A 21,994-nucleotide genomic window follows, 5' to 3' on the forward strand; every position below is an offset into this window, starting at 1 on the left:
GGATGGTTTTTAGGCGGTTTTCCATCTACCATGGTCAATGCAGGCTGGTTCCCCTTATTCTGCCTCAGCTACATTATGTTGATGATTGCTGCACAAACAAGTTCTCCATGTAAGCGTACATCACCATTACTCTACCACGCAAACATAGAGGTTACACTCGTCTGGTGTAAGATGTTCCCTGGGGGGAGGGGGGGTGTCCACCAGGGGCCAAACCACACAATAACCCTGGGTTCAGTGTGGGGCAGCGGAGGGGTGAAGTGGACTGCGGTAGTCGTCGTGGGGTTGTGGACCCTGCGGCTGCGGCGGGGACGGAGCCTCTGTCATTTCTAGGCCCCCAGTTAACATACAATACAACACAACATAATACATTACACAAGTGTTTATTTATTTATAAATTAAGCAGTATGGATTTAATTCTATTTGGTTCCGATTTGTGCCTTTTTCCTTCCCCACTGCCACCTTTTTGTATTTGGTATGGATTCTATTATATGGAGAAAAAAAAAAAAAAAAAGAGAGAAAGAAAGAAAGAAAAAAAGCCATTTGTGTGCACCAACCAATCTTTCAGAATCTTCTGACATTTCTCAGGCTTGTCCACACTTGTCTGCCTTATTCTCAGCAGAAAAATTATAGCCTGCCAGCTGCCCACCATGAGCAAGAGTGGTATAATGTGGGAATCCTCCTCCTGTTTGACCAGGATGTTGCCACAGCATGCAAGGCAGAACTCACAGAGGGTTGCATTCACTGCCCATGTGGGCCGCCTGTTTGACCAATCCTTAAACTACTGCATACTGTTGTTCTATGGAATGAGGACAGTTGTGGGTCAAAGAACAAAGCCTGTTCTGAATTTGGTGATCAACACTTCCTTCTATCTATGGGGATGTATACCTTTTTTTTTTTTTTTTTTGCAGGTTTTTCTTCATTCCTTGAAAGCACTCTTCTTCCCTCTTGCTCACAATTTTTCTTCACATCAGGGAGATTACATGTATGGGAATAGGACTCACTGAGAGACACCATCACTGTCCCAGTATATGGCAAGAGAGTACATCCCTTCCGAAATACTGCAGTCTCTCAGCAAATTGAAGCAGTAGGAAACAAAAGACTACTTTTTTTTTTTTTGCATTTCTGACTACTTCAGTGGCAAGCTTCGCAGACATTTCACTTCTCAAATAAAAGTTACGTACCTGGATCAGTTTCAGTATTAACATGCAGAAGTCTCTCCGGTGGGATGGTTTCACTGAGTAAAAGTTGCCTTCATCCATCAGTCTCTCTGGTCGAGCTGTGAATATGAGATGCTGTGTATCAGTCTTCAAGCAATGAACGTGGTAAACCTTAATTATGAGTCAATCACCACAGTAATGGCTATTGCTCACTGAGGAAAGTGTACTGACAACATTACATCAGTATTTACATCCTTTGCAGGTTAACAATTATAGCTATTACAAGCCACATGTTTTTAGGTTGGGTAGTACCTCTATACACACACACACACACACACACACACACACACTGCACAAGCACGTCATTAATATCTATTTTACTGAGAGAGGTAAAGCAGTGCAGCAAGCCTCACGACAATGAATATGGTCACCATCCCGCAATTAACAACAAATGGAGGCATCTGTCAGTTTGTTGTTTTTTGTTGCTTTAGGATGCAAAACAGCCGAGGGATAGGCACCCGTGTCTTCACTTTAAAAATTCAGCACCTGTGTTTTCACTTAAAAAATTCAATTACCGGATGAATTTGAAGTCTATAATACTCAAGAGCCTATTCAACAGAACAGAGGGACAGTTAAAAACTATCACATTCCCTCTGGGAAGGATGCTCAAACGGTTGAAAGTCAAATTTCCTTCACCATATTACAATGATGAATAAAAATTAAAATTTGATCTACAGCTTATGTTATATCTGCTGTAGTATCTGATAATTCAGATGGCAGACATACATTAAAATGCAAATGGTTATAAAATCAGCACTGGTCAGAAAATGGCACACTTATTGGTTGGTTGCAGTAAGCACAGAGTGGTGTGGAGTCTCCACTTAACAAATGACGATGATTGAAATGACAGTGCCAAATACGCAGACAAGCTAAATGTATCTTGTCAGGCCAAGAGGGAATCACCCAAGCCGTTGGGAGGTGTTTAATTTCCAGGAGTTTGTTCTCATATAGAGAAGACCAGTGTTCACGCCAGAGTGACAATGGTTCTACATGCTGCAACACAGAGATCACGTGAAGGGACAGAACAGCTGAAAGGCCTAGGTAGTCTGACTGAAACCTTGGCAACAGCTTCGGCAGCTTCACTCCCTGACACTCCAATGTGATCACAGATCCATCCGAATATCATGTTGGCCCCATCATTGACGAGTGAGTGGAGACATTCTTGGATTCACTGTACTAAGGATTGGTACATGTATAGAGTACAGAGGCCCTGGAGGGCATTAAGAGAATAATTGGTACATAATACACAATTGAAGAGCCTGTGTCATCGGATGCACTAGGTAGCCAGATAGAGGGCGGAAAGATCTTCCATAAAAATCAAGCATTGGTTGGTTGGTTGATTGGGGTTGAAGGGACCAAACAGCAAGGTCATCAGTCCCTTGTTTCAAATGTGGTCCATTCAGACGGATAGAAACCTCGGAAAAGTCAAAAAGATAAAAAGCTAAAAAACATAAAAGTGCAGTCGTGTTGTCAATGGTGAAAACAAAATGAGGGAAGTCAGCAAGTGAGCAACCCTAAGGCTATGCTATAGGCACGAAATATCTCACCTCTGATGCAGTGCAAGCAAGACCACCTGCTATTCAAAAGCGTTCAACCACTAGAATGTAAAAGTGCGTATTGTAAATGGAGACTAACCAAATCTAAAGTGATAAAAACAGAGTAAAAGGGAAAGGAAAGAGGATCTTGGCCAAAGAGGGGTGTCAGGAATCTCCAAACACAGCTTACAGTGGGCGACACCACAACTCTCACCGCCCTGCCCCTACTCCAGAGTGAGAATAAAAACCACGTTCACGGAGGAGTTCAACCATCCGGGAATCGTCTGCCAATGTTAAAGTGTGGGGAAGACTGCACTTAGTACACACAGCCAAAAGAAGGGGGCACTCCACCAAAATGTGGGCTACTGACTGGAAGGCTCCACAACCACAAAGTGGGGGTGGCTCATTACACAAAAGAAAACCATGGGCCAGCCTGGTATGGCCGATGCAGAGATGATAAAGGATGGTTGAGTCCTTTTAGGAGAGGCGGAAGGAAGAACACCATAGGACAGGTGTCACCTTAATCACATGGAATTGGAATTTATTAGACAGGGAGGTAGCCTCCCAAGAGTTGGCCCTTGATTGTGCGAAGTGCGATTTGATGTGAAGCCGTAAATCCACCGCAGGAGGGGTTACAGAGGAGGGGAGGGGGAGAGATAAGTGACTGCTCCCCCAGCCAAACGATCAGCAAGCTCATTACCTGGGATACCCACATGGCCAGGGACCCAAAGGAAGTCAATGGAAACAGCAGCACGGTGAAAATCAGTGAGACTGTTATAGATGGCCGAGACCAAGGGATGGCGGGAAAAACATTGGTCAATAGCCTGAAGGCCACTCATTGAGTCCATACATAACAAAACGCGGTTGAGTTGGGACCGCATAATAAAGGCAAAGGCCTGGGAAATTGCCATCAATTCCGCAGTAAACACCCCACATGTAGTTGGCAGGAGATGATTTTCCGTGCCAACAGAGGACGTGAAGGCATATCCCACATGATCAGCAGATTTAGAGTCATCGGTGTAACGAACAACAGCATCCCGAAGCTCCCATAAAAATCGGCGGAAAAAAAAAAAAAAACCAACAGAACACCATTGGGGCCAACTGAATCTTTTGGACCTTGCCGGAGATCCATCCGAATCTGGGGAACTAACCGGGGGGGGGGGGGGGGGGACATGGGAGACAGGACACAGAAGGAAACTGAAAATCACAGAGAAGAGACGCAAGGCAGAGCCCAACCAGTAAACCTGTCCAAGGGCGGGAATCAGGTGGGCGACGTCATTGGTCTGGGAACAGGATAGAATAGGAAGAATGAATGGGAGAGGAATGGACAGCAGTTGCATAAGAAACCAGAAGCTGGGACCGCTGAACAGAAAGCGGAGGGGAGGGGGGGGGGGGGGGGATCCCAGCTTCAACCAGGAGACTATCAACAGGGCTAGTTGGGAAGGCACCAGCGGCCAAACAGATACCACAATGGTGGACCGGATCCAGGAGGCGCAGTGTGGAAGGAGCAGCCTGATAAAGACGGAGAAGGGTGGAGCGGTCCGCACACCAAGAGGAGTGGTCAAAAAAGCAAAGGACATTGAGTTTACGGAAACATCCTGCCTTCAGAAGTCTGATATGAGGCAGCCAAGTGAGTTTGTTGTCGAAAAGATGACCCACGAAATGAAACTTTGGGACCACAGGTAATCATTGTGCATTGAGGTAGACCTCCAGACCGGGGTGGACTGTAATATGGCGACAGAAGTGGACCACCTGCAATTTTAAAGGAGAGAATTGAAACCCGTGTGAGGTGGTCCATACAGAGGCACGCCGTATAGCTTCCTGGAGCTGCCGCTCTGTAGAGGCCATCGAAGAGGAATTAACCCAAATGCAGAAATCATCCACATAGAGAGCTGGGGTGACCAAGGGACTGAAGGACGCCACAAGTCCATCTATAGCAATGAGGAAGGTTTGAAGGAGAGCTTCTGTAAAGTTTGGTAGATAGGAGACGAAGTACTAGCAGAAGTGAAGCTGTGAGGATGGGGCGTGAGTCGTGCTCGGGTAGCTCAGTTGGTAGAGCACTTGCCCGCGAAAGGCAGAGGTCCTGAGTTTGAGTCTCGGTCCGGCACACAGTTTTAATCTGCCAGGAAGTTTCTCCATCTGTTGTGTGATAAGTTGGCGAACGCAGGCACGGATCCATTTAAAGGCTATGAGGTATTCCAGGGAAGGGTGCCACTTATGCCGCTGTAGAGCTCGCCAACACTCCTTAATTGCTTCAGGGACTTCCGGTGACCACCAAGGGACTGCTTTTCGCCAGGGCCATCCTAAAGAGCGAGGGATGATGTTTTCTGCCACAGAAACAATTGTTGTAGTCACCTGTTCAACCATCACACCGATGTTACCGTGTGGGGGAGATTCAATGGTGACAGCAGAGGTGAAAGTTTCCCAGTCCGCCTTGTTTAAAGCCTATTGGGGCAAGCGTTTGGGGGCCTGATGCTGGGGCAGTGATACGAGGATGAGGCAGTGGTCACTAACACACAGGTCATCATGTGCTCTCCAGTGGATAGATGGGAGAAGTCCTGGGCTGCAGATTGATAAAATCAATGGCCAGGTAACTAGAATGAGCCACAATAAAATGCGTGGCAGCACAAGTATTTAAGAGGCAGAGGTCAAACTGAGACAGTAAAAGTTTTGACATCTCTGCCTAGGCTAGTAAGCATGATGCCATCCCAGATGGCGTTATGGACGTTAAAATCTCCCAAAACTAGGAAAGGTTTACGGAGTTGATCAATCAGCGCAGCTAATACATTCAGGGGTACTGCACCATCTGGAGGAAGATACACATTGCAGACAGTTATTTCCTGTGTCTTCCCTATTCCGACAGCCACAGCTTCAAGAGGGGTTTGAAGGGGGCACAGTTTCACTGCATACTCCGTTTAGGACATAAAAGCAATCTCCACCTGACACTCGATTATAGTCACTACAGGTCCTGTAATATCCCTTAAGCCAGGGGGGGGCAGGGTTCCGCATTGCCAGGAACCATGTTTCCTGGAGGGCAATGCAGAAAGCAGGTGTAAAGCTTAACAGTTAATGTAGCTCTGCCGGCTGGCGGAAAAAACTGCCGCAATTCCACTGGAGGATGACATCATGAGACTGGGAAGGCATGGAACATTCAATGAGGCAGTTTACACCTCAGGGTCACCTGCTGCCACCAACTTATTGTCTGAGCAGTCTATATCCAATGTGTCTGAGGGTCTGGCAAGATCTAGGTCCTCAGTGGATGCCAGAATCTCCACCCTACCCCCAGACGCACAGCTTGTAGGAAGTTGCGGTGTGGGTAGCGCCGTAATTTCCTTGGTCTTAAGAGATCTTCTTTTTGAACTTTTCTCGCTGCTCCTTGGGTTTCTCTGGCTGAGAGGGCTTCACTGATTCACTCTCCAGGACTGAGGATAATTGTGAAGCCCTACAACCGGCTACTTTTCGTCTCTTCAGCCACTGGCGGGTGTCAACTTTCCCACTAGCAGGCAAGGGAGTGACCCAAGGGACCCCTTCCTGGTGAGAGGAGCTGAAAAAGACTCATCTTCTTTGGCCGAGAAATGGGGACCAGTGTTCTCAATGGTTGGTGGGGGGGGCAGTTCTTCTGAGGTAGGTGGTGCGGGAGCAACCAGTGGTAGTGCCCTCCACCATCAAGGGGGCAGGTGTACCCCTCTGGCTCTGAGAGCCGACTGGAATTCTCGGAACTGATGGGGCTACAACTGTTCTTGTAGCAGCTGTATATGCAGAGATCATAGCCACAGGATGTAGGCGCTCATTCTCTCTTAGCCTGAGTGTAGGTCCAGGGTCTTGTATTATGATTTTCCTCTCTTTCTGTAAAATCCTGCAGTCTGGCGAGCAAGGTGAATGAGGCTCTCTGCAGTTGTCACAGATGGGAGGCGGGGCACATGGATTACTGGGATGTGATGGACATCCACAATCTTGACACGTGATGCTGAAAGTACAGCAGGAAGACACGTGGCCGAACTTAAAGCACCACATCGGGGGAGGGATGTATGGCTCAACATCACAGCGGTAGGCTGTCACCTTGACCTTCTCGGGTAAGGTGTCACCCTCCAAGGCCAAGATGAAGGCACCGGTGGCAAACTGATTATCCCTCGGACCCCGATGGATGTGCCACATGAAATGAAACCTCGGTGTTCTAAATTGGCGTGCAGCTCGTCGTCAGACTGCAAAAGAAGGTCCGTGTGAAATATAATACCCTGGACCATACTTAAGCTCTTATGTGGCGTGATGGTAACAGGAACATCCCCCAACTTGTTACAAGCGAGTAAAGCCCTTGACTGGGCAGAGGATGCTGTTTTCATCAAGACTGACCCAGATCTCATTTTGGACAAGCCATCTACTTGTCATCTCTACAAAAAACTGTGGCTTCATCAAAACAAAGGAGACCCCATCAGTTCTCATACATATGATCTACCAGGTTGAATAAGGTTCACTGCCATCCTTAGCCTGGCGTTCCTCCTACGGTGTGGCCAAGGAGGGGAATGATGTAGGATCATACTTTTTTGGATTGTACTGATGCTTTGAGCGCTTAGAGACTGCTGGTGTTTGATCACCAGCAAGTGATGACGTGGTATGCTTCAACGTACGTCATCCGCCTTGATGCAATCCACTCTGACCAGGGGCCCTCCCCAAAGGCACCACCCAGCCTCAGCAAGGGCCACCTGGCAGGATGGCCATTGCCAGGAGTCCTGATGTCTCAGGGATATGGGCATCTACTCCATGGCGTATGTGGGGATTTAACAGCGCAGGCTTCAGCAGAGCGATCCCTGTGTTGTCAGGGGGCTACAACCAACAGGGTACATGGCGGCCCCACCACAACGGACTGGCTACCGTGCTGGATATGAGGTGCAAAGAAGTCCATGGTCATCGTCGGCACAAAAAGCAACACTGCATAGTGCATGGTGGAAAACACACCCAGGAAGGCGTCCTCGCCCAAGAGATGGAGAATGAGCTGGACTGCAGTGTGACGACAAGAAAGTGGGATAAAGATCTCAAGGCACCATGGACACAATGCATCATGTAAGGCGTCCTTACCCAATTGGCTCGCTCTTCGGGAAAATTTTGAAAAATGGAGGTCAAACCATACAAGAGACCATCACATAAAGGCTGAAACGTCTGACACTCCCTTAAGTTGCCTCTTACGACAAGCAGGAATACCTCGGGCATATTCTAATCCCTGGACCCGTAAAGGGGTAGGAAGGTGGTTGTTTATGGTTGTGTACATAATGCAAACTTGTTCAACGTTACCTCTCTGCCTCAGGGGCCATGCAATCATGGCTTGTAAACAAATGCAGTACACCAAAGCTGAGTTCTTGTGAATGCTTAGGTGTCTATGTGCCTTGCAGTGCAGCACAGTGCCTTGGGACAGGCTCGCTATGGCAGACCATATCAAAATAATCACACTGATGGGACAAAACATGAGACAAGTTGACGTTGCAAATATTGTTTGCATTAATTAAAGTGTTGTCTCCAGACCGAGAAAAAAGCTTCACAAAATGCCTTCAATAACGGATTGACCCCGCGAAGCCCATCCACGCAAAATTACAACTGTTCAGAACCAGTATGTAATTATGTCTGCAGGGAGAACCTACAAAGACAATAACTACTCTGCACCACGAGCTCGTGAAGCCCCAGTGGTTATCGTAAGTACCCAAAGTCTGCGCAACAAACTTCATGATGGAGGACTGTACACCTGAAAACCTCTCTTGACTCCATCACATCATGGACTACAGTACATGAGATCAATGGATCAAAACACTGTTCACACACTAAGTGCGCATAGGCTTGCACCCCAGCAACAACTCTGTTTGCACTTGGGGTGAACTGGGAAATGCAATCATCCCTCAACGACTGTGGATCATCACCAATAATCTGCTGGCTGAATCGTATTCTGGACAGGTATCACATATGGCTGCTGCACACAATTCTTTCCAACTGAAGGCAACAAGACTGCTGCAGTGTATGGAAACAACATTCTCTGGCACTTAGTGGTTTTGCACAGACTGTTGGGGAAAGATTCCCTCTACAGGATGATAATGCCTGATCTCATTGTGTTTGTTGTGTGTCAAACACACCATTTTATGTTTTTTCACATTACGAGACATTGCAACTTTTTCTTTTTTTCAAATAATGTTCCTTCTTCATTTCATAATTGGTTCAAAGAGAAAATATAGTGCAGTTTTTATTTGCGCAATATTCTGTATTATCAAAAAATTCAATACAGGACATCTATTTCATTTCAAAATATGAGAACCAATTATATGCTTAACTTATTTTGGTGCGTGTATTTACATAGAAAGAAGTCAAAGCAGAATCAAATCCCAAAGCAGTAAACACACAAGAAAGAGATGGACTCACTTTTAATTCTTAATTCAGACATTTGATGTCAATCTTGAAGAGCAGTCTTTGAAGGTAGTCAACAACACAGGCACCTTTAATGATATACACAACACATTTCTGCAAATCTTAATATGAGAGCTGTGACATAATCTGAAGGACAGTTGCATCCCAGTTGTGGACTTAACCCACTGACAATACTGTAAACACTGAAGGACATTCTCAGATGCGTTAAACCAAGAGATCAAGGAGATTAACAGCAAAATTAAAACAAAGTACATGACCAGTTGCGAAAGAAGTACCCAGTCACAAGTTGGGAGTCCAACATATTATGCCACTATCTCAGAAACACCTTTTGAATGCATGATTCATTTCACTGGTGAAATACATCATTCGATCAAAAAGTGTGGCTGGTTGTGGTTATTTCTTCAATGACATTTATGGAAACCACCATGGATAAAATACTGTCATTATGTCTCTTCTGCTGAAGAATAAACCTACTCAAGGTGAACTAGAGTTGCACCAAATACTTAATATCCACTACTTGTCAATAGGTAAATCAAAATCTAAAAATAAATCATAATTTATTGGTAAAGGGCAAATATGAACTTTTATAAGCTTACATTCCCAGACACCTATGTGCAAAAGAAAGGCAAAAAGTCTGTACAAATAATCTATTCTGAGACTTCCAGTATTTTTTGTTTCAGGTACATCATCATCATCATCATCATCATCATCATCATCATCATCATCATCATCATCATCATCTCTGACAGTTTCCAGCTTCTGGCCGGGTCTGTTTGGAGCATAAGCCTCTCCACTGTCTTCTGTCTTGCCGCCATCTCTCCATCTTCGCCTTGGTCCAGTCTTCTCCTTTCTTCCAGACACATTCTTCCACTCCTTTCAGCCATCTGTCTCTCTGTCTTCGTCTTGGTCTCTTTCCTTCCAGTTTCATCTCCGTGTGTCCTCCTGGGTCCTCTTCTCCTCCATTCACTTAACATACCCATACCATAACCCCCCCCCCCCATGAACCATGGACCTTGCCGTTGGTGGGGAGGCTTGCGTGCCTAAACGATACAGATAGCCGTACCGTAGGTGCAACCACAACGGAGGGGTATCTGTTGAGAGGCCAGACAAACGTGTCGTTCCTGAAGAGGGGCAGCAGCCTTTTCAGTAGTTGCAGGGGCAACAGTCTGGATGATTGACTGATCTGGCCTTGTAACATTAACCAAAATGGCCCTGCTGTTCTGGTACTGCAAACGGCTGAAAGCAAGGGTAAACTACAGCCGTAATTTTTCCCGAGGGCATGCAGCTTTACTGTATGATTAAATGATGATGGCGTCCTCTTGGGTAAAATATTCTGGAGGTAAAATAGTCCCCCATTCGGATCTCTGGGCGGGGACTACTCAAGAGGACGTCGTTATCAGGAGAAAGAAAACTGGCATTCTACGGATTGGAGCGAGGAATGTCAGATCCCTTAATCGGGCAGGTAGGTTAGAAAATTTAAAAAGGGAAATGGATAAGTTAAAGTTAGATATAGTGGGAATTAGTGAAGTTTGGTGGCAGGAGGAACAAGACTTCTGGTCAGGTGAATACAGGGTTATAAATACAAAATCAAGTAGGGGTAATGCAGGAATGGGTTTAATAATGAATAAAAAAAATAGGTGTATGGGTAAGCTACTACAAACAGCATGGTGAATGCATTATTGTGGCCAAGACAGACACGAAGCCCACACCTACTACAGTAGTACAAGTTTATATGCCAACTAGCTCTGCAGATGACGAAGAAATTGAAGAAATGTATGATGAGATAAAAGAAATTATTCAGGTAGTGAAGGGAGACGAAAATTTAATAGTCATGGGTGACTGGAAATTCATCAGTAGGAAAAGGGAGAGAAGGAAACGTAGGTGAATATGGATTGGGGCTAAGAAATGAAACAGGAAGCCGCTTGGTAGAATTTTGCGCAGAGCATAACTTAATCATAGCTAATACTTGGTTTAAGAATCATAAAAGAAGGTTGTATACATGGAAGAGCCCTGGAGATACTTGAAGGTATCAGATAGATTTTATAATGGTAAGACAGAAATTTAGGAACCAGGTTTTAAATTGTAGGACATTTCCAGGGGCAGATGTGGACTCTGACCACAATCTATTGGTTATGAACTGTAGATTAAAACTGAAGAAAGTGCAAAAAGGTGGGAATTTAAGGAGATGGGACCTGGATAAATTGAAAGAACCAGAGACTGTACAGTGTTTCAGGGAGAGCATAAGGGAACATTTGACAGGAATGGGGGAAAGAAATACAGAAGAAGAAGAATGGGTAGCTTTGAGGGATGAAGTAGCGAAGGGAGCAGAGGATCAAATAGGTAAAAAGACGCGGGCTAGTAGAAACCCTTGGGTAACAGAAGAAATATTGAATTTAATTGATGAAAGGAGAAAATATAAAAATGCAGTAAATGAAGCAGGCAAAAAGGAATACAAACGCCTCAAAAATGATATCGACAGGAAGTGCAAAATGGCTAAGCAGAGCTGACTAGAGGACAAGTGTAAGAATGTAGAGGCTTATCTCACTAGAGGTAAGATAGATACTGCTTACAGGAAAATTAAAGAGACCTTTGGGGAAAGGAGAACCACTTGCATGAATATCAAGAGCTTTGATGGAAACCCAGTTCTAAGCAAAGAAGGGAAAGCAGAAAGGTGAAAGGAGTATATAGAGGGCCTATACAATGGCGATGTACTTGAGGACAATATTATGGAAATGGAAGAGGATGTAGATGAAGATGAAATGGGAGATACGATATTGCGTGAAGAGTTTGACAGAGCACTGAAAGACCTGAGTTAAAACAAGGCCCCTGGAGTAGACAACATTCCATTCTTGTCCAAACTATTTATAGTCCATGTCTACATTTTATATCCTCTCTACTTCGACCATCATCAGTTATTTTGCTCCCCAAATAGCCAAACTCCTTTACTACTTTAAGTGTCTCATTTCCTAATCTAATTCCCTCAGCATCACCCGACTTAAGTCAACTACATTCCATTATCCTCGTTTTGCTTTTGATGATGTTCATCTTATATCCTCCTTTCAAGACATTGTCCATTCCATTCAACTGCTCTTCCAAGTCCTTTGCTGTCTCTGACAGAATTACAATGTCATCGGTGAACCTCAAAGTTTTTATTTCTTCTCCATGGATTTTAATACCTACTCCAAATTTTTCTTTTGTTTCCTTTACTGCTTGCTCAATATAAATGTGGTGCTACAGAAGAATGCTGAAGATTAGATGGGTAGATAACATAACTAATGAGGAAGTATTGAATAGGATTGGGGAGAAGAGAAGTTTGTGGCACAACTTGCCCAGAAGAAGGGATCGGTTGGTAGGACATGTTCTGAGGCATCAAGGGATCACAAATTTAGCATTGGAGGGCAGCGTGGAGGGTAAAAATCGTAGAGGGAGACCAAGAGATGAATACACTAAGCAGATTCAGAAGGATGTAGGTTGCAGTAGGTACTGGGAGATGAAGAAGCTTGCACAGGATAGAGTAGCATGGAGAGCTGCATCAAACCAGTCTCAGGACTGAAGACCACAACAACAACAACAACAACAACAGAAGAATAAGCCCCAAAATCAACACTAAAATGCAAAAGCTTGTTTAATTTGCACATTTTTACCATTATGTACTGTGGCATACATCTCTCAGGAAAGAGAAGCAGACGGTACGGACAGGTTAAAGCATCAATTCAGTACCACCATAAGGGTCACTGTTCAAGTGTCTCAGAACTCAAACTCTTAGGATTTGTGATGAATAATATCAAAGAATTCAATGGAAATTGAAGCATTCATTCAGTAAATAATACACAGACAAAGGATTTACACTTGGATAACAATGATTGTACTGAAAGGGTGTCAGAATTGGGAGGTTTCATTTTCAAAAAGTTTCCAACAGGACTGGAAAATGTAGAACAGAACAGAAATTTTTCAAATCTTGTGGCACATGGCACATACCCTTTATTTCATACAAGAGTTTCTCACAGTCATTTATAAATTGTCACTATATTGTATTACTTGTATATAAACTTGTAGTCATTAAAACTGCAACACCAGGAAGAACGGCAAATAAATAAATTTTACTTATTGTGTGTATACTGTAGTAGGAAGCACACGTGAATAAATATGCGGGCGATTTGGGGGTATACACAGTGTGAAATTTTGTACACAGGGCTGAAACTCTCGCAGCAACAACACCTTTGATCCGGTAGGGAATAAAGTCAAACTGAGCTCGAATGATGGCTACAGGTACACTATTCTATACAGTGTCAACTACGCCAGAGTTTGTCTATCACAGTAGCTGTCAAGTGGTGATGACAGTCTCTCAGAAACCTATGACCACATGTTTTCAACAGGTGAGGAATACCGACAATGTGCTGGCCAGGGCAACAATCAAACACTGCTTGTCTCAAGATAGGCCTGGACAACCAGCCATTGTGTGCTATCTTGTTGAAAGACAATGTCACCGAGTGCTCGAAGATAGTGCAGTGAACTACACTTAATATATCGCAAATGTAATGCTTACTGTTCAAATTACCGACTATGTTAACCAATGGCGCCCCATACTGTCATACCAGATCTACATCAACATCACACTCCCCAAGTCACCTCATGGTGTGCGGTGGAGGATAGTTCTGGTGCCACTCACTGACCCCCCCCCCCCCCATTCTCTCTGTTCCACTCACGAATGGCTCATGATTCTTAATAAGCCTCTGTGCTCTAATTTCTCTAATTTTTTCATCATGGTCATTTCGTGAGATGTATGTGGGAGGAAGTAATATGTCATCTGACTCTTCCTGGAAAGTGCTCTCTCAAAATTTTGATAGTAAACCTCTTTGTGATGCACAAAACCTCCTTTGTAGGATCTCCTATAGGAATTTTTTGAGCATCTCCATAATGTTCTTGCATAGACTAAAAGATTTTGTGATGAAACACACTGTTCTTCCTTGGATCACCTTTGTCTCTTGTATCAGTCCTACCTTGCAAGCATCCCAAACTGATGAACAATACCCAAGAATCAGCCAAACAACTGCCTTGTATGGGTCTTTCTTCATGGATAAGTTACATTTCCTTAAGATTTTTCGTATGAATCACAGCTGGGCATCTGCTTTCAGTTTTTGTTTTATATGGTCCTTCACATAAGTCTGCTATGGACAGTTAATTCCTAGATATTTTATGGTAGATACTGTTTCCAGAAATTTGTCATCAATAGTATAGTTGCAACATAGTTTATTTCTTTTCCTATGTATGGGCAGTATGCTACATTTATTTATTTTTGGGGTCAATTGCCAGACCCTCCACCATTCACCAATCCTCTGCAGGTCATTTTGCAAATCGATACTGTCTTCTGGAATTGGTACTTTCTTATACACAATGGTATAATATGCGAACAGTCTTAAGGAGCTTTAAATGTTTTTTACTAGGTCATATGTACATTGTACACATTTAACAGTCTTATGAAACTTTCATGGGATGCTCCAGAAATTTCCTTTATGTCTGTAAATTCTGTTCCGTTAAGAGCGACGTGAATCCAGCAGCAAATCTTGTCCAACACTTAGTAAACTTATAATTTTTTTTCACTGAACAGCAGTGTGGGATTGTGTCAAATGCCTTCCTAAATTCAATGTATCAAACTCAGCATCATTATCTATACCACTATGGATTTCACAGATGACCCAGCGAGCTGACTTTCGCAATATCTCTGTTCGCGGATTCCATGTTTATTTTTATAGAAGAGCTTTTCATTCCTCAAGGATGTCATCCAAGTAATTCCTGAGTATAAAACATATTTCACAATTCTACAACAGATTGACAATATCAGCCTATAATTATGAGGGTTGGAACTTAAATAGTGGCAGCTATTTATTCACAACCATTACAAAAGAGTTACATGTTTGCACCTGTTACTGTCCTTCAAAGTAGTCACCAACGTTGTGTTGAACCCATTGCCAGCAATGTGGAAGACGTACTATACCATTAGCAGAGCCTGTTCTGTTGATACTGTGAATGGAGCGGTCTACTGCCTGTCGAATCTGGAACAGTTCTGAAGCAAATGCCACGAAGTGGTTCCTTCATCTTTAGAATGAAATCCAAGTGAAAAGGACTTAAGTCCAGGGAGTACGGTGGATGGTACAGTACTTCCCAGTCCCATCATCCGAACAGAGCAGCCACAGCTTGCACTGTATGCACCTGCGCATTGTCATGCAAAATCATGGGTGGGTTGTGCAGAAAGTGTCACTGCTTCTTTTGCAAAGCTGGTCATAGGTGATGCTCCAAAAACAAACAGTAATACGACTTTAGTCCTTGAGCCTTTGATTTGATTACAAAGATAAAGGAACCACTTCGTGGCATTCGCTTCAGAACTGTTCCAGAGATTCGACAGGCAGTAGACCGCTCCATTCACACCATCAACAGAACCGGCTCTGCTAACGGTATACTACGCCTTCCACTTCACTGGCAATGGATTCTACACAATGGTGGTGACTACTCTAAAGGGCAGTAACAGGTGCAAACATTTAACTCTTTTGTATCGGTTGTGAATAAATAGCTGCCACTATTTAAGTTCCAACCCTCGTATTTGCATCTATCCAACAACCCTTCTTGAAAATGAGAATGACTCTTTCTTTTTTTCCAGACACTAGGTATACTTCTTTGCTCTAGTGAACTATCATAAACTACTTCTAGAAAGTGACCAAGTTATTTCATAACTTATCTGATCCTAATGCCTTTCCACTACTAAGTGACTGCAGTTGCTTTTCTATTCCATGATCAGCTGTCTCAGTATCTGCCATTTTGATGTTTGTACAATGATTGAAAGGAGGAAACACGTTGTGATCTTATATAATGGAAGAGTTTTGGAAGACCGAATTCACTGTTTCAGCCTTCTCTCTTATCTTCTGTATAGGTGCCACTATGGTCACTGAGTGAATGAATAAAGGATTATGAAGCACTTGGTGATTTTACATAAGGCCAAAACCTCTTAGTGTTTTTACTGTTTGGCTAACAAAAATTTCACTTTCATAGTCCTTGAATGCTTCCCTCATTGCTCTCCTTATGTTCATTTTCACTTCATTGATCTTTCGTTTATCAGCTAGGTTTTGACTTCCCTTGAATCTGTGAAGAAGTTCTGTTTGCTTACATAGCAGTTTTCTAATGCAGCTATTAAACTACGGTGGTTCTTTTCCCAACCCTGAAGACTTTGTTTGGAACATCCTTGATTTGCCCTTCTCCTGAAGAAAAGCCATACATTACCAACATAGAAAGCACTGTTGAGCAATACTCAGCTTGCCCCTTTATCACATGATATCCTGTGAATCATGGATGAATGGCAAAAGACAGATTCCATATTTCTCGATTTCCGGAAAGCATTTGATGCAGTGCCCCCTGCAGACTTAAAGGTCCAAGCATACAAATTAGATTCCCAAATATGTGAGTGGTTTGAAGACTTTATGGAATAGAGCCCAGCACATTGTCCTGGACAGTGAGTGCTCATCAAACACAAAGAGTATCGTCAGGAATGCCCCAAGGAAGTGTGATATGACTCCTCTTGTTCTCTATATACATAAATGATCTGACTGATAGGGTGAGCAACAAGCTGGAACTGTTTGCTGATAATGCTATGTGCACAGGATTGTAACTTCATTGAGTGCACATGTTGTACAACCTTCAGTTTAGCACAGGGTTACTTTAAACATTCAAAATGTTCACTGTTGGTGGCTCTACACATAAAAGAACGACAAGTGGTCACCGCAACTATGTCAGTCAATGTTACAGTGGAGATCGCTGCACATGTCGCTGTAATCTCCTGGCATAGTTCCTCCAACGTGCATGGCTTACGCACAGTTCCCCAAAAGTAAAAGTCCATAAGTGTTAGACGGAGGGAAGAACTTAATGGGCCTTCTTTGACCAATCTAATGCCCCAGATAATTGTCATCCAGAATAGCTCGTATGGCTAGGTGGTAATGTGGTGGTGCCTCGTCCTGTTGGTACAAGACCTCTTCACCAGCTCCATAAAGCTCACGTACACCTGGAAAAATTGATGTGCCTAACATTTTCAGGTATGCTTCTCCAGTGCCAGTAGCATCAAAGAAAAAGACTCCCACTAAGCCTCTAGATGACAGTCCAAACCACACATGAACCCTGGTAGATTGACCACATTATTCACAAAAACATGCAGATTTTCTGGTGTCCAGTACACTGTTATGCCAATTCACAGTTCCATTAAGTTTAAATTGTGCCCAGTGGTTAGACATTGGACTCGCATTCGGGAGGACGACGGTTCAATCCCGCGTCCGGCCATCCTGATTTAGGTTTTCCGTGATTTCCCTAAATCGCTCCAGGCAAATGCGGGGATGGTTCCTTTGAAAGGGCACGGTCGACTTCCTTCCCCATCCTTCCCTAATCCGATGAGACCGATGACCTCGCTGTCTGGTCTCCTTCCCCAAAAACAACCCAACAACCTGCCTTAAATTGTGCCCCATCACTCCACACTACCTCCATCACAAATTGTTTGTCATCAGTTACCATTTGCTGATACCACTCACAAAATTGCATTTGGTGATCAGGATCATCATCATTAATTGCGTGCAGTAATCGTGGAATGTAAACTTTCCACTTTGCAGCGTTCAGAATTCTTCTTACACTTGTACTGCTAACCGCCACTTCACTTCACGTACACATTGTGTAACAGACTTCTATGTAGAATTAACAAACGCTTCTAACACGAGAGCCGACGAAGCAGAACTTGTAGCTGTATGCTGTCTTCCTTTGTGAATATCCCAAATCATTCCATGTAATTCAAACTTGTCAGTGATGCATTTTTATTGTTAAGGCGGGTTGGCTGTTCTGTTCCAAACTCCCACCTCCACCGATGTTGCATTTCAACGGCATTATCAAACTTGAAAAACCACTTCACAATACATTTTCGTTGCTCGAATATCAAGCACACTCCAGTCATCTTGTTTTCTCAATACCGAGATGAAAGTACTAACGTGTTGAGCCAAAGACCATACAACAACACACTCTTAACTGAAACCGAATGACAATATCGATTTCTCAATAGAGCCTGACAGAGAGTCTATACATTTTTCTGGGGGACTCGGTATCTAAGCATAATGCTGCTAAGTGATATGAAATGGAACAAGCATGTCTAGACATTAGTAGGCTAGGCAAATAGTCAACATCCGTTTACTGGGAGAGTTTTAGGAAAGTGTGGTTCATCTTTGAAGGAGACCACGTATACAACACTAGTGCAACCCATTCTCAAGTACTGCTCAAATGCTTGGAATCCCCATTATGTCAGATTACAGACAGAAATTGAAGCTATTTAGATGCATGCTGCAAGATTTATAACCTGCAAGTTTAATCAAATCATCATTATTACAGAGATGGTTCACAAGTTCAATTGGGAATCTTGGGGAGGAAGCTGGCATTCTTTTCACAAAACTCTTAACAAAATTTAGAGAAATGGTATTAGCGGGTAACTGCAGAACTATCCTGTCGCCAACATACATTTTGTTTAAGGACTGCAGAGACTAGAGACATTAGAGCTCATACAGAAGCTTAATAGATCGTTTTTCCATTGTTCCATCTGCGAGCAGAAGGTACCCTCTCCAGGCACCGTATGACCTCACTGGTGGTGGTGCTTAATAAAAGTGACTGATCTGAATAGGTCTAACTCGAAACAATAAATTAAATTTATTTCCATGTAAATTTTAAGTGTAGTGCTTTTGCGAATGTCATTCCTGAAGAATCAAGTCTGCCAAGATTGCTACCAATTCCTTTTATTACTGGTTTTGACAGGCCCATGTTATCATCGAATGTGAAAGTTACAAAATAAACATCCCAAGTGAAGATGGCACAAACATACATGAGTTCATATAAACACTGTGTACACTACTGCAACGTTAGAATGTACTTTGTGACACTATTAGATGAAGAGGTTTTTTACAACACTGAAAGGTTCATAGTGATGCTGTATTAAACTGTAACAAAAAGTGGCAGAGAACAGCAGCATGTCACAAACAAAATACCACACAATTAAAACATACAACCAAAGTGTTGATGTCTCAGTATACACTCATCACTTGACACCACAATGGTGACTTTGACAGTGTAATTTTTTCACAAATAAGTAAATATACAGTTATTTACAAAGTGGTGTCCGATAATCAATAAATATTGATAAACATACCACACTCCATTTATGTCTTCGCCCCAACCTCATTAAAATATTTTTAAGGCTATTTATGCAATATTTTAAATCACAGATTTCAAACAACATAATACGACTATCAGTGTTGTAAAAAGCATGTTTATCTAATAATGTTACAAGGTACATTCTAATGTTGTGGTGTTGTACACAGTGGTTATATGAAATTGTGAGTGAGTCACTTTCACTTTTGATTTTTGTTTTTGTAACCTTCAGATCTGATGATGACAGTGTAGATCTGCCGAAATGGGTAATACTAATAAAAGAATTACTAATGATCTTGGCAAACTTGAGTCTTCAAGAATAATATAACATTCAGATGACCCCCCAAAGATTGCCACAGTGTCAAACATATATCACCTTTTGCATATTGTTTGACTTTTTGCCCTTCCCATTTTTTTTTCTTTTTTTTTTTTGGGGAGATTATTGGCATACATTACTAGAAATCAGTTTGAGGCAGTGAAGTTCCTGTTACTAGTTCATGTTTTCCTTTGCAAAGGTTGAATCTCAGAATCTTGCTGAATGCAATTAGATGGCTATTGGACATTAATCTTTGTGTCAGAAACATTGAAAATCGCAATCCTGTCTCATGGGTTAAAGTTGTACTGTTTAAGCCAGCTTTGTGAAGCAGTGCTGAATATTAATGCAAGTCCACCAATAAACGCTTCCTAGAAAATCTTCACACAGGTAAGTGACAGTTTATATTGTCGCAGAAGAAGCCGAGTAGCACAGTCGCCATAGTGTAGTGGTTACGATATTAGATTGTTGCATGGAGGGTCGCAAGTTCAAAACTCACCTGGACTGTGCAATTTTAACTTCTGTTTTTGGTTCGAATACATTCTAGAAGTATCCACAAATGGCAAGAATCACTGTACTGGAATGTTCTGTAGTTGTATATATACCGTACATGTTCTGGCCAGAGGCAGTTCGCTCCACGCTCTTGTATGTGCAAGAGCTGAATAAACCTTCGTTCAGTGAAGTTCGTGTTCTTCATTCATCTACTTACACCTTTCTCTGCGTGACATTATTCTGGTGGAGATGCTGGACATTGGAACTTGTGATACCGCACATTATTGACAACACAGTGGCTCCCATCAGGCCACGACAAAGCTGCTGGTTACGTGGCGAGAAACCCGAGTTCGAGCCACATTCAACAGATCGCAGTCTATCGGAGACAGAAGAAGAAGAGGACGTCACGATGACAGCAACTGTGTGCCACCACATGAGACATCCTTCTGGTTCTCTGGTGACAAACAAGTGGCTGAAGGTATATGAGCGTATACCCAAATTTAATAAAATGGGATGACACCGTGTGTTTGGCTAACGTATTTTTCTACCTGGAGGGCACTGCCAAGCAATGGTTTGAGAAGAATCAGGAGAAGTTCACAAGCTGGGAAGTATTTCAGGTGGGACTTCGCAAGTATTTCGGTGACACACAACGACAAAAGTGCAAGGCTGAAGATAAATTAAAGTGCAGGGCACAGCATCCAGGAGAAACGACAGCATCCTACATTCAAGACGTCTTGGAGCTGTGTAAAATAGTGGATCCTCAAATGAAGGAGCAAGATAATGTGGCACATATCATGAAGAGTGTTGCTGAGGACATGTATCTTGCGCTATTCCTGAAGGTGGTTTTGACAGCAGACGACATCATAAAATTGTGCCAGTATATTGAGACAATGCATCAAAAAAGAATTACACGCAAGAAGTTTGAACCGCTTCCAAACGGCATATCGATGTCTGTGATGGAGGAAGAAACTGATTTCACAAGTGTTCTTTGTCAGATAGTGAGAGAGGAAGTTCAGAAAGCGCTTGGATTGCACGGCGAGCAAAAAGAGACGCTTCAAGAGGTCAAAAGGGAGGAAGTGGAACAGACACTGAACCCAATCTCTCGTCCTTCATTTCCCTTTAAATCGGTGAAAAAGTTGAGACCCAGGCAGAGTTATGTTCCTAAAATGCCGAATGAGGAACCTGTTTGGGCACCAAAAAAGACTAACATCTGGAGGACCCAGGATAACCAACCAGTATGTTTCCACTATGGACGATTGGGACATGTGGTGCACTACTGTTGAGAAAGGCGGCAGATATTTGATGAGGCCCGCGCCAGAAGACAGCAGACCGATCTTAGCCGACGCCAACTCCGGGACGATGAAGATGAAGAAGATGTGGGTGCAGGATGACGTAGTTCACCATCGCCACAAGCTAGCCGCTGGAGAGGACGCTCCTCAACATGCCGATCAAGGTGTCCATTGCCGTTTAAAAGCTCCAGTCGATCACCTAACCACAACCAGGAAAACTAAAGTGTGCGACCTTCCTTGGAGGTGAGGCTACCGCCGTCTATCACTACAAAAATGATGGGAAACTATGTCGATATCCTCATGGATAGCCGACCAGCCCAAGCTCTTGTGGACTCTGGAGCATCATATTCAGTCATTTCGGAAAAGTACCGTCGCCAGTTGCAGAAAATCATATTCGTCCACAACAAAACATCTCTGCTGAAGGTGGCTTGTGGGAAATATGTAAAACCTACAGGAAGTTGTGTTATTCGTGTGGCTACAAGTGGCCATACACAACCCTTAGAATTCACTGTTTTACAAGAGTGTAGTCAT

At 43.2% G+C, this 21,994-nt stretch overlaps 1 protein-coding gene across 1 annotated transcript in view; it reads right to left on the reverse strand.

Annotated features, from left to right (window-relative positions):
• LOC126481219 (anaphase-promoting complex subunit 5) overlaps positions 1 to 21,994 on the reverse strand; it is a 143,323-nt gene that overhangs the window by 99,129 nt on the left and 22,200 nt on the right. The window contains exon 2 of the mRNA XM_050104823.1: positions 1,182 to 1,276. Within this exon, the coding sequence (XP_049960780.1) occupies positions 1,182 to 1,276 (95 nt within the window). The remainder of the gene's footprint in view (positions 1 to 1,181; positions 1,277 to 21,994) is intronic.

The sequence above is a fragment of the Schistocerca serialis genome, chromosome 5 (assembly GCF_023864345.2).
Source record: "Schistocerca serialis cubense isolate TAMUIC-IGC-003099 chromosome 5, iqSchSeri2.2, whole genome shotgun sequence".
Taxonomy (NCBI): Eukaryota; Metazoa; Arthropoda; class Insecta; order Orthoptera; family Acrididae; genus Schistocerca; species Schistocerca serialis.